Source organism: Tauraco erythrolophus, chromosome 1 (assembly GCF_009769465.1).
Source record: "Tauraco erythrolophus isolate bTauEry1 chromosome 1, bTauEry1.pri, whole genome shotgun sequence".
NCBI lineage: Eukaryota > Metazoa > Chordata > Aves > Musophagiformes > Musophagidae > Tauraco > Tauraco erythrolophus.
The window spans coordinates 111,613,910-111,630,728 of NC_141465.1; the positions used below are offsets into that span (position 1 = coordinate 111,613,910).

Genomic DNA, 16,819 nt, shown 5'->3' on the forward strand with positions numbered 1-16,819 from the left:
AAGATGCTCTTACACTACAATATTTTATATTTAAAAATAATAAAAAGATGATGTGAAATACATGTTGCAGGTATTGCATTGCTCCTGCTCCCTCACAAATGAGAAAAATTACTTATTTTGTCAAAAAGTATGTACCAGAAAGGTAAGAACTTGCTGTTCAGTTAGACTGGGGATCTAAAAATGTTTGCTATTTGGCATAGTTTTTATGCAATACACCTGCTGATGGTAATAGCGTACCTAGAATGAAGATTTCCTATTGTTCTAGATTTTTAGTAAATTGCAAGCTCATATTTAATGAAATAATAGTGTCAGATTTTTTTTTTTACTGTAACTAATGCATAGATCCTTAATGTTACAAATGCAAGTTCTAAGTATCTGCTGATTACTTCAAACTAGTGTGATGTTTGGTAAGTAAATGTAAACAGAATAGTTAAGATACTCTGCTGTAGTTTTAAATTCCTACTTTTCTAAGTGTAAAATTTAAATGAGAATTGATTTGCAGAACATACATAATTTGGTTCATACAGCCGACCAGTTAGCATCAGCTATATAGGACTATGTGTTGCTATAGAAAAAATGGTTCTAGTTTTACTGCTTCATCTAAACTGCTGTTTCTTGTTTGATTAGTTTACTTCCTGAATTATCAAAAGTTTTCATCAGCCTTGTCTTTGGCAGATGATTTAGTGTTCTTATTTTTCTTTTGTTTGAACAAGAGAAAAATAAGAACACAAACAAAATAAATAAAAAATTCAAAACCAAAAAAGCCCCACTACAAAACCAAACTCTGGAAGACCTACGTGCAGGTTTTGGCCAGGATTGAGTTGATTTTCTTCCTAGTAGCTATTGATTTTCTTCCTGGTAGCTAGTATGGGGCAAGTAGGCTGGGGGTGCACAAGAAGTTGGGAGGGGACACAGCTGGGACAGCTGATCCCAACTGACTAAAAAGGGATATTCCATACCATATGACATCATGCTCAGCATATAAAGCTGGGGAAAGAAGGAGGGCAGGAAAGAAGGAGGGCAGGGGGGATGTTTGGAGTGATGGTGTTTGTTTTCTCAAGTAGCCGTTATGCATGATGGAGCCCTGCTTTCCTGGGGATGGCTGAACACCTGCCTGCTGATGGGGAAGTAGTGAATGAATTCCTTGTTTTGCTTTGCTTTGTGTGTGTGGCTTTTGCTTTACCTGGTAAACTGTCCTTATCTCAACCCCATGGGTTTTCCCACTTTTACCTTTCTGAGTCTCTCCCCCATCCCACTGGTGGGGTAGAGCAAGTGAGCGGCTGCGTGGTGCTTAGTGGCTGGGCTGGGGTTAAACTATGACAACCTAATGTAACACTTTTTTATTTTTATTTTTTAACATATGATGTTAAGTGATTTCCTGTGAGGAATTCTGGCTTCTGTTCTTGTAGTCATGTCCTCTTTAGGTTCATTTTAATCTAGTTTTCCATGCTGCATATTTTTTTAAGCTTTTTGTCTTTAAGAAGAACGCCAGGATTTTGTCTTTTGTCATCTATCTTTTGAAGCCTTCTGCAGAGATGATAGTTTTTCTTTGTTTCTCTCCTGTGTCAATATTTTCTTCTTTGAGCTGACCAGTAGGATTCATTTTCAGTTAATTAGAAAAATTATTTTCGTATTTGCTCATTCATGTGTGATACCTGTAGTTGAACTGCTGCTTCCTCTTAGCAATCAAGTTTTCTGGAAGAAATGTTTTCCCTTTTACTGGTACATCATGGAGATGAGGTGCCTGGGTGTATGCTGAGAATTGAGGGGTTTCCATACAAAAGAACAGAGACATGTATTACAGTTCCCACTAAAGAGCAATAAGAAGATACAGTGTTGAAATGTAGTTCATGAAATTAAGTACACAATTTAAAAGAGTGATCAGATATTTCATATAGATCAGATGTGGAAATATTTCACTTCAGTGTTTTTACAGTGACACTTTCTCATTTCAATGTTTTATGTGCTCATCCTTTGGAAATAAAAGCAAGAGCAGAGATTAAGCTCTTTAGTAATCATTTAGAATCATAGAATGGTTAGAGTTGGGAAGGACCTCAAAGATCATGTAGTTCCAACCCCCCTGCCATGGGCAGGGAAACCCTCCACTACACCAGGTTGCCCAAAGCCTCATCCAACCTGGCCTTGAACACTCCAGGGATGGGGCATCTACAACTTCTCTGGGCAACCTGTTCCACTGCCTCACCACCCTCAGAGTGAAAAATTACTTCCTTATATCTAATCTAAATCTGCCCTCTTTCAGTTTAAATCCATTGCCCCTTGTCCTATCACTACACGCCCTTGTAAAAAGTCCCTCTCCAGCTTTCCTGTAGGCCCCCTTTAGGTACTGGAAAGCTGCTATAAGATCATCCTGGAGCCTTCTCTTCTCCAGGCTGAACAGCCCCAACTCTCTCAGCCTGTCTTCATAGCAGAGGTGTTCCAGCCCTTGGATCATCTTTGTGGCCCTGCTCCAGCAGCTCCATGTATTTAGATTATATCTAATCGAAATCTGCCCTCTTTCAGTTTAAATCATTGCCCGTTGTCCTATCACTACATGCCCTTGTAAAAAAAAATCCCTCTCCAGCTTTCCTAGGTGACAATCTACTTGGACTCCTTTTTGTTTGTTTATTTTATAGCCTGGTTGATTGAAATTAGCTGTAAATGAGCTTATTTTGAGTTCACAGAAAAACGTGAAAACATAGCTAGTGTTTTAAGTATTTTGAAGATTAGTAAATAACAGAATTTGTCACGGCCACATCATCTCAGGTTTGTCTCATTTATTTCTGTAGTGATGTAGAAGCAGCAAGTGGTGTTTTTAGCTGCCCATATCATTCTAGATCAAGGATAATAAAATCATTGTAACTGGAATGGTTGCCATTTCCTTTTGGCTGATAATGCTGCTGCTTCGCTTCTTGGGCAGGCAGGCAGTCCTTGACCGTTCGGTGTGTACCTTACCGATAGATAGTGCTGCTGTGACAACACCATGTTTTGCCAAGTCAGAATATATTGTGTCCACGAAGTAATTTTTTTTCAGTTGTACTTGAAGTCTGTGTAGTGTCATTAAATGTTTTTTGTTTTTGAACTGTTAATCAAATTCAGCTTTTCTTTTGTGATCCCTCAAGCTGACATCAGAGTAACTGCTTTATAATTGTGTGGATCATCCTGCTTGTCCTTTTTAAATATTTTGCCAATACTGACTCTGTAAGTATTCTAGTATTTTATGAAAACATAGTAGAAAAATATTTTATGAGCGAGACTTTTGGAACGTGTGCTTTCATGTTGTCTAAATCTACTGATTTAAAAAAAGCATAAATTCTTTAGTGGATGTTGTTTAATCGTTTAATCTCTTCTTAAATTGCTAACAGACTAAGAAGTGCTGCTTTAGCTGACTGAATAAACGTTGACTTATTTCTAAGGGATTTATTGTATCATTTACAAATCAGTTCTAGTCATGAGCCTGTAATGCTGTCTGACTGTTATTTTGTTCTTGGTGCTTCTAATAAGTTGGGTTTGTTTTTTTTTCTTTACTCATCAGCCATAGGCTTTGGTAACCTATACTGTAGCTTATATTGGTTTACAAGAAGTTACTGATCAGTTTATCCCACACCTTGCTCTTAACATGAAGAGTTTCTGAAGGCTCGTGAACCTGACTTAAGAGTGAATTGACTATATTATTTTTTCGCTCATTTAGCACGTTTCCTAATAGTTTTTCTGTATTGCTTAAGAGAAATACACTGCTTTACAGGGATCTTGACAACGAAACTGTAAATATTGGATCTTTTACCTGAAGCAAGGCCGGTATACATATTTGAGCTTCATTTGCAGCTCTTTGCAGCTGTTTGGTACATGCACTAAATAGTCAAATAAATATACCTGACAAAATTTCAAAACTATCTTCACTTTATGAAAACCATAGTTAGAAGACAGCGCTTATGGCTGCGCAGCAAAATTGCATTATATGTAGGGGTAAAAGTGAAATTCTGCATATGTGTACATCGAAGGCACAGTTAGAGCATAGTGTTTTGTGCTGTTCCTGGTTTGTTCCAGCAATCCAGACTGAGTTCTTGTTTCTAATAATGAATACTTAGAAACGCTGCCCTTTTTGGTCCTAGGTCTTGAGGAGAGGTTTTATTGTGAGTTGTCCTGGTTTCAGCTGAGACAGAGTTACTTCTTTTTAGCAGATAGAAGAGCTCCGTGTTTTTGTTTTAGTCTAGAACTTGTTATGAGAAGAACGTTGATATCGCACTGATGTTTATAGTTGGCCTATTTGAGACCTCAAGGACTTTTCAGCTTCCCGTGTTTTTGCCAGTGTGCAGGAGCACAACAGGCTGAGGGGGGGAGTACAGCTGGGACAAAGGGTTCTCAACTCCCCTTATGATTTGAACTTAGACTTAGGATTGAGGACCAAACTGGCCAATGAAGTATTCCATATCCTGCAGCGTCATGCCCAGTATAAAGATGAGGGTTGACCGGAAAGAAGGGCTTTTGCTCTTCCGAGGGCTCTCACTCTCGGATTCTTGGAGTGTCCTCTCTCTCCCCCCTCCACGCTCATCCAGGATTGCAGTGTCGGGACTTATCAGTTTTGGAATCATTAGTCCGGGACGGGACAGGCCTTGGTCACCGGGTGGTGAGCAAATAACGCTGTGCATAACTTGTTTGTATATATTATTATTGTTATACATATGTATATATTCATATATTATTAATAGTAAATTTTTCTTATCTCAACCAACGGGTCTCTTTCCCTTTTCCCCTTTAATTCTCTTCCCCATCTCCAGGGGTGGTGGAGGGTGAGCGAGCAGCTGTGTGGCATTTAATTGCCGGCCGGGCTAAACCATGACATGAGCAAAGGTAGTTAATGGTGGTGTTTAACTTCCTACTGCTCTGTAGGGAACTGAGCTGTAAAGAGATTAAATGAGTTTGTCTTTTGCCTGGTTAGTTTGCGGTGCCTTTGTTGAGAATGTCAAGCTTTGAGCTCACTGGTACAATTAAGATGTGGCTTACTGGAGTGAGTTGAGCAGAGTGGTCAGGGCCTGGAGCACATCATATACAAGGAGAGGTTGGGAGAAAGGGATTTTTCAGCCTTGAGAAGTGAAGGCTGTGGCTAAGACAGCTTAATGCTGTCTTCACCTACTGAATGGGGAGAGTATAAAGGTGGAGCCGGGCTCCTCTTAGATGAGAAGCAACGGGTAGAAGCTACAACATAGGAAATTCCATTTAGATACTAGGTTGTGTAATCTACATCCTTGGAATATTCAAAACTTGTCTGGGCAAGGCATTGAGCAACAGGATCTCGGTATTGTTTTGAGCAGAGATTGGACCATACGATCTCCAGAGGCTCTTTCTGACATAAATTATTCTGTTCTCGTGGATATATTGAGAGCAGTGTCCAGAATATCGAAAGAATTAGCTCTCATCTATCAGAGAAGACTTCAAAATCACTAGCAGAATTCCTGCCTGGTTTCAGGGTGTCAGATGCAGGTTTGCATTAATGCAGCAGTCCATGATTCTCTTGCTAGACTCAGATGGGCACTAAGTTTCTGGCTTTAACTGTAGCAGCAAAATGGCTATACTATTTGTTCCAGTATTTTGCTTCATAGGTGCATTGGCAGAGTTGCTCACAAGCTCCTGACAACACCTTTAGCTGATGCCCTTTTTTCTGCCTCAGGCAGTGTCTGTGACCACTTGTCTCTTGTTAGTTGTACTGTCTTTCCAGACTTAGAAAATACTGGCATATATTACTGTTTATCTAAAGTAGTTTGTTGTTTTGTTTTCTGTCCAAAGACAGGCTTCTGTTGACGCTTACTACATTGCAGAATTGAAAGCGTTTTCTGCATCTGTTTACCCTGAACATTCCAGGAATAATAGAGAACTGTTTTGTAAAAAGTAATCATCTTTAAGGGGTAGATTCATCATGCCTTTTGTGTATCCATAGTCCTTTTGGTGAAAGACATTTAAAAGGGAAATGAGTTAATACCAAAGAGCAGTACGCAGAGATAGTAAGTAAAAGTTGGATGCCAGCGTGACGAAGTACTGAGAATTGTTGAAAAAGATGTAATACCTTCCAGGGAACACACGTTATAGTTCAATGCTGTGTAGCTCTCAGTGTTTCATTTAGCATTTGAGATGCATAGAATGAGCGCAATACCTGGAGCAGGTGTTCTGAATAGCAACATTATCTGCAGTTACAAGTATTTTAATTTTAATGTTGCTATAATCTAGGTTAGAGGCTGGTTATTTTACTGGTACTGTTTCCTTTACTGTTTTCTTCTTGTAACTTTTTTCCCCCTTTTCTCTTATTCCTGAACTGTATCTTTCTCATCTGTCTGATCTCAGTCCTGTGTGTTCCGTTACCACTGTTGTCTTTATAGCTCTGGATCCGTCTCTCCCTTCCCTTTTCTTCCCTGAACTATAGACTTGTGTGGAGAGGTGCACCTTATTCTGTTTTTTTTTTTAATGCCTCAATTCAAACTGATGCTGATTTAAAAGCTCAGTATATATATTCCCCCTCCCCCAAGGCTGTCCTTTTGAATTTTTTTTCTTGTTTTGCTGAATGTTTTTCTGTCATGCAATATATTTTTCTTCTTTTTTTTTTTTTTTTGCTTAGCCTCATTACGTTTGCAGCATCTTCTTTTGATTTTGAAACTCATGCTTTTGTTCCTGGAATTATGGTCTGTGCTTTGGCGAATATTTAATTACATGTCTTTGCTACAATTTTGTTGCTTGAAACTATTTTAAATACAGCTAAAATCAGTCATCTTTCATTGAAAGTTCTTAACAAAAAATAGCTTATTACATACTTCTGAATATTCCATTCTGCGCTCATCGTACCTCTGTTGCTCCCCTTCACTCCCACTCATCTCTCCTCAACCTGATTTTGCCTGTGTCTTGCCTCAAACTTAATTTCACATTTGTGTTGTGTGTGAGCATGCCTTGGCAAGGAAGGCCAACACTTGACCCTGTAATTCCATTTTTTACTGTTAAAACCTTTTTGTTGTACTTGTTTATCTCTAAATTCTGTTTTGATGACTGCCATCTGTGTCTTTAAGTACTATGATGATATGTCATACATGAGTATGTCGTTCTCTTTATTTTCTGTTTAAAATATTTATTTATTTATTTATTGAGTAGACTCTATGTGAGGGGCTTTTTTTAGGGATTAGGATCTGGAAAGTCTGTCTTGTTTGTGGACTACATTTTAGGACATTAATTATTTCACAACCTCATTAGAGCCTCAGTGAACCTGCCTTTTCCTGGGTAGAGCTTCTCAAGTGGAATTGCATAAGCACATGCCTGGAAAGCAGCAGATTGTAAGCGAGAGGAACGCAAAAACCGATTGTGAGGTGTCTCACAGAATTTAAGTTTCGAACGCAGATCTTATTTCTCCTAAAATCAAGGATCCACTCAGATTCAATAGTCTTGTATTTGAACTGGTTAGATTATATATGTTATGCATTATATCTGTAACAGCAACTCTGTTTTCCATTTGGAAAGAAAAAGGTTGAGATTTTTAAGGTAATTATTACAGTTGCTTGTTTTTTCAATAGCTGCGAATTGGCCTTTAGGCAAATGGGCTTTGCGTTTGCAGTGGATGACGTAGTTTGTGGTCAGTCACAGTCTTCACCAGCGTGCTTCGTGGTTTTCAGCCTGGACCACCGGCTTGGTGAGATGTGGTGTGTCAGGTGTGCCCCAGTGTTGCTGGAGGGTGCTTCGGGTTTAGCGAGAACCGATATGGCTTCAAATCCGCATATGCAATAGTGCTATAGTTTGTCCAGAAGATAACGAAAAACTGAGGCTGACCATTGTCTGGGAAGGTGGGATTTTTCTATCCTGTTATAGATCTATTTTTTTTTTTAAAGTGTTCCTACAAATCTTGTGTAGAAATGTCTTTATATCAATAGAAAATTAAGGAGCACTGCTGCACAGCAGGTTACACTCAACTTTATTAACTAGTGGAAATTTGACTGTGGTTCCTGTTTCTCAAAGCAGCGTATTTCTCATCTAGCCTGGATGCATTTCAGTCAGGTTGTCTTCATGCTTGAGCCAGTATCATCCAAGTAATAGAACTGATGTCATCAAACTTGACGATTCACACTGTAATTCCAGTGTATAACATTGTCATCGGTGTCCATCGTGTTTTCTTCAAAAGACTAAATGTTGACAGAATTTAAGTGAAACGTGATTCTGTGAGCCTTTCTGGGTGAGAAGACTGATGATAAAGCTGCAGTTTCCTCTCTGTATTTTAAGTGCATCCCCTTAAGATGGATTCAAATCACTTGTAGCATTTCACTTGATTTCTTTTCTGTCATTACCATCCATCAGTACCTCATTTGCCAATTTCCCCTCCCCACGTGTCACTTGAGATAGTTGTGACACCTAAATGAGGTTGAAAGCAGCTTTTGAGTTGTTTGACTTGTTCAAGAAGTAGGTGTTCGATTCTGAGCAGGAGTATGTTCACTGCATATGTATGTATATAGCAATCAGTATATTCAGGATTGATTTCTTAATGTTGATCAGGATGTTCGATAACTATGGCAATCACACAGCTGGCTGGAACTGATTGAATTGCCTAATTAAGGTTTAGGCCCTGCCTACAAAAGGTGGGCCATTTCCTCCTGGCTGCGGAAGATGCAACCAGATCCTTGGAGCCGCAGCCCAGGCTGGTGAGCAGCAGATAACGAAGGAACTGAAATAGGAGATTGGCTCTTTGAGTCAGAAGATATTTATGACTTTAAGGAGCCAGGCAGGACAAAGATCAGTGAGATCACCCCACCTGAAGATTCTTGTGGAGGGAATGGGCTGTCATTTGAAACTGAATTGCTGTTACAAACACCTCAGACACTTGAGGGTTTTGTAGATTGTTTTAATTGTACTTTTTACTTGGAAAAGTCAAGTGGTTGCACTTTGGCATGTATTTGATTAAATGAACAGCTTCTAAAGGCACGCAGTCATCAACCCAATTGAACGCTATTCTCTGCATACTCTCTAGGTCAGTCTCTTGTGTCTGGACTATAACAGAGGAGCAGTCTGATGGCTGATTATACCTTGCACCAAACTGCTTAAAACACCAGTCCTGTAGGAATGGTACAGATTGGAGTAGCTTTTTTGAGTGTTGTGATAGAATAGTGTATTTTATGATGGCAATGCTGTTGAGAGACAAATAATAATAAAGAGTGAGTTACTTTTAGATTGAATCCAATTAGTAGGATCTTTACTGATTTGGGGTGGGAGCATTAATTTGCAACACTGTAATGTGTAAGTATTTCTTACGAATCATGTATGGTGAATTTCCTTAAGAAGGGCTGTGAGGCAGCTGAACATGTTGCTGCTGAAAGTAGTCACCTTGCTCTCACCAACCACTTCCTTTGTCTTAGCTAAACACTTATTTTACTTAGGGCTTTGGTGAGTTAAATCAGCTCAACAGCAAAGCAGATACTTGCTTTCTTTCCATGCTGGCTCAGGCAGGTAAATCTACCCACAAGGAGGCTGGTAGAACCAGCAAAAGACAGGTAGAGGAAGTGCAAGGGCAAAGCCTGGAACAAAGTAGGAAAAGGTGACTAATGCTGTTTCTTCAGCAACAATAAAGTGCTCAGTTGTGTGCTCAGCTGTCTAATGAAGTTTCACCTTTCAGGCAGACCAATAGTGCTGACAAGTTACTTTGCGTGTGTTTTTTTCCGGTTGCTTGATCACCTAATGCCAACGTTCCATTTGGTTTTGAGGAACTGGATCTTTATCACTCAGTTCTGTATTAAAGACAAGATAGCTGGTACCATGACTTTTTTTGTTGCTCAAAAATTATAACTTCAGTTTCTGTTTGTTGCTGAAGTGAAGTTAGGTCACAGGGAATTCAGCAAGGCACTTGGACTTTCCAGATAGAGAAGGTGAAGTGTATCTCAGTAAATGCTATTTTATGTAAGCAGCTCTACTATAATTTTGATGTTAAATACCCACTCCAGAGACTTTGGACATTAATGATAACATACATTTCTGAAAGAGCACGTACATCATTGCGAAATGTCATATAGAATTGCTTTTTAAATTTGTCAGTTCCTCTGTATCTCGTTACAGCAATGACTGCCGCCATTATTTGATATCAAGCAGACATCAGCTTAGATATATGCTAGAGCTGAAGTTTCTACAACTGCAAATAACTAACTCTTTTCTGGTTTTGCCATTTTTTAAGAAAATGTGACTAACTTCTTTACATTATTTACTTTGCATGTTCTGCCTCGGCAATCATGAAAGTTCGTTTGTTTCTCCAGTAAAGAGTGTCCTCTGAGCACTGACTCAGTCAAGCTGGACGATGCCGTTTTGAGCAGTAGGTTACAACCTTGAAGCCACGTGTAACAGACTTATGGCAAAGAGCTTTTAATCTCGTCTAAATGGTAGGCTGAGAAATTTTGAAGTGTTGTTACAGAAAGTGCCTATTTCAACAAAAATACTATTATATTTTTTCAGTTTTATTACTAACCAGTTTTTTTAGATGTGTAATGTATAGCAGAATTGAAATATCAGCTGAAGTGGCACCTTTTGTCTTTGCCATTTTGCATGTGTTTAAAAACAACTCGCTAGCAAATGCCCCTGTAAAGAAAAGTCGTCTATCTCCATGCTGGTTCTTGAACTTTCTCAGTGTTTGTGTGCCGTATGGTTTTACAGTAAAGAAAAGTCCTGACAAGGCATGTAAGTGGACTGAAAGAGGAGGAACTAAGATAAAACTAAAAAAAACCTAGCAGGCAATTTGCTTCATTAAATGCAAAAGCCTTAACATGATACTGGGTGTAACCCAAGCAGCAAATTTTTAGCTATGCCGTCGTGGTGCGTTAGTGTTTCTTTGGGGTAGTATTTTCTTAGAAACAGTTGGCAAATAGCAGTTGTCTGGAAAAGTGAAGAATAATACATCTTACTGTTCTGCACTTAGTAGTCTATTGCTTTACTTTTTGCTTTAGTCATTTCTTTAGGAAATCGAAACCTTTAGAAAACTGATTTTGCTGAGCTGCTATACAACTTCTTTTTCCAAAGCATAGAAATGAAATTGTTGTTGTATTTATTATGAATCATCAAATGTCACTATTCAAGGTCATATCCAGGTATGCTAGATTATCAGCCTGGACCAACATTTGAATTTGTTACTTTTTTGTCATTGCCACTGTTTCAGTGCAATAGTAGCTGTTAGTTTCTCTGCATCATCCAGGTGGTTCTTCTCCAGTTACTTGGTGGATGTATTTCTACTGTTCCCACATTCTAAAGCGAATCCTGTCCGGTATGGTTTTCATTCTTGATTTGGAATTAATGATGAGGAAAGGAAATAAATGTGCTGACATCTGAGACTTCCCCCGCCTCCCCTCATTTCTGCAAAGTTCTGCAGTACCTTTTGGTGTGGCAGCTGAGCCTAAGAAAGTTTCTGTCAGCATTGTCCTGAAAGTGTTGTCAGATCTTTCGGGAGTTAGGCACCAGAAACATGCTTGAATCAGTATTAGAGAAGTTCACTCCTATCAGCAGCAGCTCAAATTCACATCTGGGGGAAGTAAGTGGTAAGCCAGAGTATAGCTACAATAACGCCAAGACTGGAGAAGTCCATTCCTTTCCTGTGCCAGTGCTGACTCTGGCAGTTTGGCTGCCGTTTGTGCAGAGTTGTTAATGGCAGCACTAGGGCCTTTAGGTGCAATGCTAAATTATTCTTGGAATTGGTGGACAAGTCTGATGTTTCATTTCCCGCTCTGTTAAAAACAATTACAAATGTGTGATTACTTTCTATTTCACTGGTAAGGGTTTTTTAGGCTTCTGAAAACTTCAGAGAATTTCCTCTTCTAAAAACACTTTCAAGTCATGAATTTTCATCACTGAAGAAGAAAGTTAACGACAGGATTTAAGACATAATCTGTGATTAGTATATGATTTCTGCAAATTTGGGTTATATGTAAGAAAGTCATCTCTGCAACTATCATTGTAGATGCTTCACTTTTATATCATTTAATTCAGTAGACAAATAAGATCTATTCAATCCTAAAACTTTGTCCTACATCCCATGTCTCTTTTTTGGGGAGAAAGGAGGCATGTTGCTGAGTAGGGAATGTGAGCAGAATTCAGGGTAGAATTTGTCTTGGCTAATTTCAAGCATCTGCAGTATAGATGTCTGCACTTAAACCACAGGGTGCTCTATTGAAAATACACTGATTTGGCAAAGGAGAAGTCAGTTTTCATTAGTCAGAGGAAAGCACCATATGGACTTAAATACCAATGTTTGAAGGAAATCTCATTTCTTAGTAGGATGTCTCATCTGAATGCCATTATGGGGCAATAAAATTTGTTCACTTTCTAACAAGATCTTTTTGGAGATCTGTAGTGATAGTTGCAGCAATATCAAGGGACCAAGACTTTTGGATCCTGTTCCAGTCAAGTGACTTAGTGACTATACTGAGGCCAAGAAGACTACCGAGATGCTTCACACTCAGAGAATTAGGGGAGTTTGCTTTGTAGAGTTCAAATTAGAAAGAGTTTATGTGAGACTAACTGAATAAATTTAAGAGTTAATGAAGGGTAAGGATAGGTTTCCATAGGAGACCTTTAGGTCCTGGGTTGCCTACTAGTGACTGTGGCTTTCCCTCCGCATGCACAGTCACCCCTCTTTTCTTTTTTTTTTTTTTTTGATTTCTCTCTCAAGAATTTCAGAATACAGCACTTAAAAGAGGTTATGTTACATATGAATGCCCAGAAAATAAATAATTTTACCCTATAATTCTTCTAGCTACTACTTTGTTTGCTTTAGCGTGTTGTGTGAAGTACCATCCTGAACAACAAGAGCACATCCTTGATACAAAGGCTTATCACTCAAATTTAGCTTTGAAAATCTCATCTCTGTCTGACCAGTTGCATGGGGAGAAGTTAGATTTCTGGACTAGGTGGTTCTTACATGTGTTCATTTCAGGGTTAGCTGGCTGACGGGCTAACACCAAGATTTCAGAGAAGTCCCTGTCAGAGCTGCTATCTGTTAAACTTACTGAGAAATGCAGATAAAAAAAATCAGATGTTCTGAAAAGAGCTACAAAATTCATTGTAAATAATTGCCTACAACTGTGTTAGTTTTTCTGTAGTGTATTATTTTGTTGTTAAGAAAATATGAAATACTTTTTCCAAATACATATGCATCCACATATAATATACTGAACAATAAATATCAGAGTTGCCATAGTCACTGTACCTTTATATATTCAGATTTTTGGGTAGTGTTTTGAATTTGAGTCCAGCTTATCTAAGTATGCATTTAATCTTCAGGTATGAAATTTTCTTCCTATGCCTTCCACTTAGTACCTTTCTGCTCAGTATGACATTTAATGAAATTTCAGAATAGCAGTAGCTCTTTAGTGTCTTATTATTCAAACATCATTTAGAAAGTCATCCAGAAACATGTTGTTTGGTCTTGCAATGATTTCTGATGCTTTTTATAAAGCTAAATTAATGACATGGCATCTATGTTTATTTAAATTGGTTTAAAATGTTTAAGATTTTTATGAATCATAAGGTGTACATTTGTTTAATCAACACAAGGTTTTATTTGATATTTTATCTATTTAAAAAGCAGACGGTCTGTGTTTGATCATATTAAGTACCTATTCTACGAATTGAACACCGCAAATACATTATTACTGAAAATTATTATTTATTTATTTATTACATTTGATTTTTTTAATTTTCACATAGGGAGACAATTTTAAAGAAGAACCCTGGGCATCTGTTGACAAAAGAAAAGCAGAGGAAAAAACGAAAAAGAAACAAAAAAATGAAAGGCAATCATACAGAAATTACAAAGAAAAAGTTAGGCAAAGCAGCTCATCATCCAATTCCAGATGACCAGGACATGTCAGAAAGTGAAGAGGATGATTCAGAAGAAGAAAACAGCAAATCCTTGTGTACATTCAGTGGAGGTCCAGAAGATCCAGTAACAGTTTGTGAAGAGCAGCCAAACGATCCTGATGAAAGCCTAAAAGAAGTTGTAGTGATTTCAACAGAAAGGTTTCCCGTCACAGTGTCTGAGGTCTCAACGGTGTCGGACAATGCATGGAAAAATGATTTGCCTGTAGAAAGTGACAATTCACTCCTAATAAATATAAAACCTTTTTCTACAGAAAGCCTAACCAAAAATGCACTTGATGATGAGGAAACAAATCAAAGGCACAAAGAAAATCTTTCCAAAAGCAGTTTCCTAAAAATGAACAGTGATAAAAATTCCATCCAGGAAACAGAAGGCATCAGTGAAGATTGTAACACGCTGCTGTTAAGCACAGAAAACAAACTGGAATCATATCAAATTACCTGTGAACCTGACATGGAAGCTAAGCTATTAAGTTTAAGTGGTGAAGAAAAAGATATCTCTCAGTGTTATAATTCAAATGCACATGATAATGTGCCTGATAATAACACAGAGGACAAAGGTGCGTTAAAAGCAGGAGAGAATACCTGTAATGCCTGGGCTTTTTTTTCAGTTGATTTACCTACTGAGGAGTTGCAGCTGGACTTCGATACACAAGCTTCTCTCTCTTCTTGGTCTGAGGATAAATTTGTAGGTGAACAAAGACCCCCAAAAATGAGGAAACCGAAACAGACTCATATGAACAGTTCAACACAGCTGAACTGCTGTTGGTCAAATGAAGGATTGGTAAAGGAAAACCATCAGGTAACAGTGACTGCAGAGGTTGGTAATATAATAAGCAATGGTCTATCAGCATCTCCAGCTGGTGAAGTGCACTTTGATTCCCTCGTGGAACCCAGGGCCACCTTCACGCAGTGTTCGAGTGAAGTAAATGTTCCAAGAAAGGATGCTGCACCAATTACATCGAAGAGGAAAAGACATAGAAGAATTGTCAACTTGGCACCAAAGTTTGATCTACCAAGACAGATTGCTGGTAGTACAGAGGGAGGGAAGGAAGTCTCAATAAAAGATGATGTTCCCCAAGAAAGTGTTTTGGAAGTGGGGCAAAAAAGCTTTCTAAGCAAGGACAGTGGAGAGGAACGTGAGCAGAACCGTGCGTTGCAGGGATATTCTGCACCTTATAGTGGCACCAAAGCAACTTATTCCTTACCCGCCCCGAATGCGGATGCTCTGTTACATGATATTTCTTACAGTCATTTGGGACAATCTTCTCTTATGCCAAAATATTCCTGCAAGTTTCCTGGAGTTTCAGGGATGAAGGAGGAGGAAGGTAGAACTCTTAAACAACAACAGGTAGTTGATAAAAAAGAGGGTGAGAGTGAACAAGTTACTTCAGAGGTTACAAATAGACAACCAGATATTTTGTCTTCTGTTCAAGTTGTTTCTGAACATCCAGAAGATTCTAGTGTATTGGCAAGCTGCGGTGAAAATGTGCATGAAGAAGATGACCCTGAGCCAGCGGAGGCCTCACAACTTGAAGATAATCAGGATGTGAATATGAAATGTAGTTTTCTGGGACTTCCCTTGTCATTAGGATTTGCTTTTCAACTTGTGCAGCTCTTTGGTTCTCCAGGTCTTCCATTGGGTAATACTGTTCTTACTACTCCTATGTAAAAAAAAAACTAAACAAAAAAACCCCCACAACTCCCCCCAAACCCCAAACAAATAAAGAACTACCAAAACACCACCCCCCCACCCCCCCAAAAAAAAAGAAACAAACCTCCACAATCCCTATGATTAAATACTCAATTTTATTGCGGATACCAGTTAATCAAATATTAATCCTATTGAAAGGAATTACTGCAGCTTTAGTGATTATTTTGTTTTACTTATTTTTTTTTTTACCTAACATCATCTTCAGTCTCTGTCAAAGGGGCTGTCGGGTTTGGCCTTGTATTTGTAGTCTCTTCAGTTACAAAGACTTAATAACTTTAAATCCAAAGCATGAAGCTCTTGTTGATGTTTTCGTACATCCTACTGAGTAAGACTTTACTGTGTTGATTACAAAACTAAATGAAAACATGGTAGAAAATGTGTGCTCTTGTATATAAAGGTTGCATGTTTGGTTTTAGATTCCATCTATTTAGTATAGTAGCATTCTTTTTTTCTTTATTTAGTAATTTTTTCATAGACCTTTATGTGACTTAGATACTGTTGAAAACTTTCCCAGAATCTAATTTAATTTGAAAATCAAATTAGAAGATGCATTTTCTGATAGCGTATACCTTCTTTCTAATCATGCATGATTAAGAAGTGTCACAGTTGTGTACTTGCCTTCCAGAGCTCCAGTTGTCATACTTTCAGTTTAATCATTTTAAGTTAGCAGTTAGAAGTATGACAATCAGTCCTTGAAGGAGTTGTGTGTGGCAACCATGATTTCCAAATTTACTGCAGGCTAATGTAACCCTACAGAGCTGTAGCCAGTAACAACAACAGACATTTGTTTGGAAGTCACCCGAGGACACGGTGCTGTGTATGCATCTGCTGAAAGAGCTGTGTTTCCTGGGCATAAAGTTCTGCAGCTTCTTTGGTCCAAATTTAGAGGAGAAACGGTAACTTTGACTTGGCCAGGGTTAAAAAACATAGACCAGTTTTTCAGCACATGGACCTTTACACCTGTTTGTTTCAGTAGAATTTAAAGTTAAGCACATATTTTCATATGAAAATTTTAAGATGACAATTGAGGAGCAGGTTATTTCTGTTTCTCTGCCAAAATTGGCCTCTGGATTCTTCGTTTTTATTGTAAAAGTTGATGGTAGTGCTACCTGCCAGAACAGTGATGCAGATCACTGGCAGCAGTACTCAGCTTGGTCTCCAAAGGACCTCCAGTGCTACTTTATCTAAATCTGACACCACGCACCAAAGAACTTGCCACATAGAGCTGAAACAGAGCAA

General features: G+C 38.5%; 1 protein-coding gene across 10 annotated transcripts in view; it reads left to right on the top strand.

The window, feature by feature from the left end:
- The window catches only part of N4BP2L2 (NEDD4 binding protein 2 like 2), a 52,569-nt gene that overhangs the window by 27,770 nt on the left and 7,980 nt on the right, over positions 1-16,819 (top strand). For 9 of the 10 annotated variants that reach the window (XM_086621067.1, XM_086621074.1, XM_086621087.1 and 6 more), the window contains one exon: positions 13,696-15,509. In XM_086621067.1, the coding sequence (XP_086477193.1) occupies positions 13,696-15,509 (1,814 nt within the window). Of the gene's footprint in view, positions 1-13,695; positions 15,510-16,819 lie in introns of those variants that run through there. The other variant, XM_086621094.1, reaches the window with a different exon arrangement.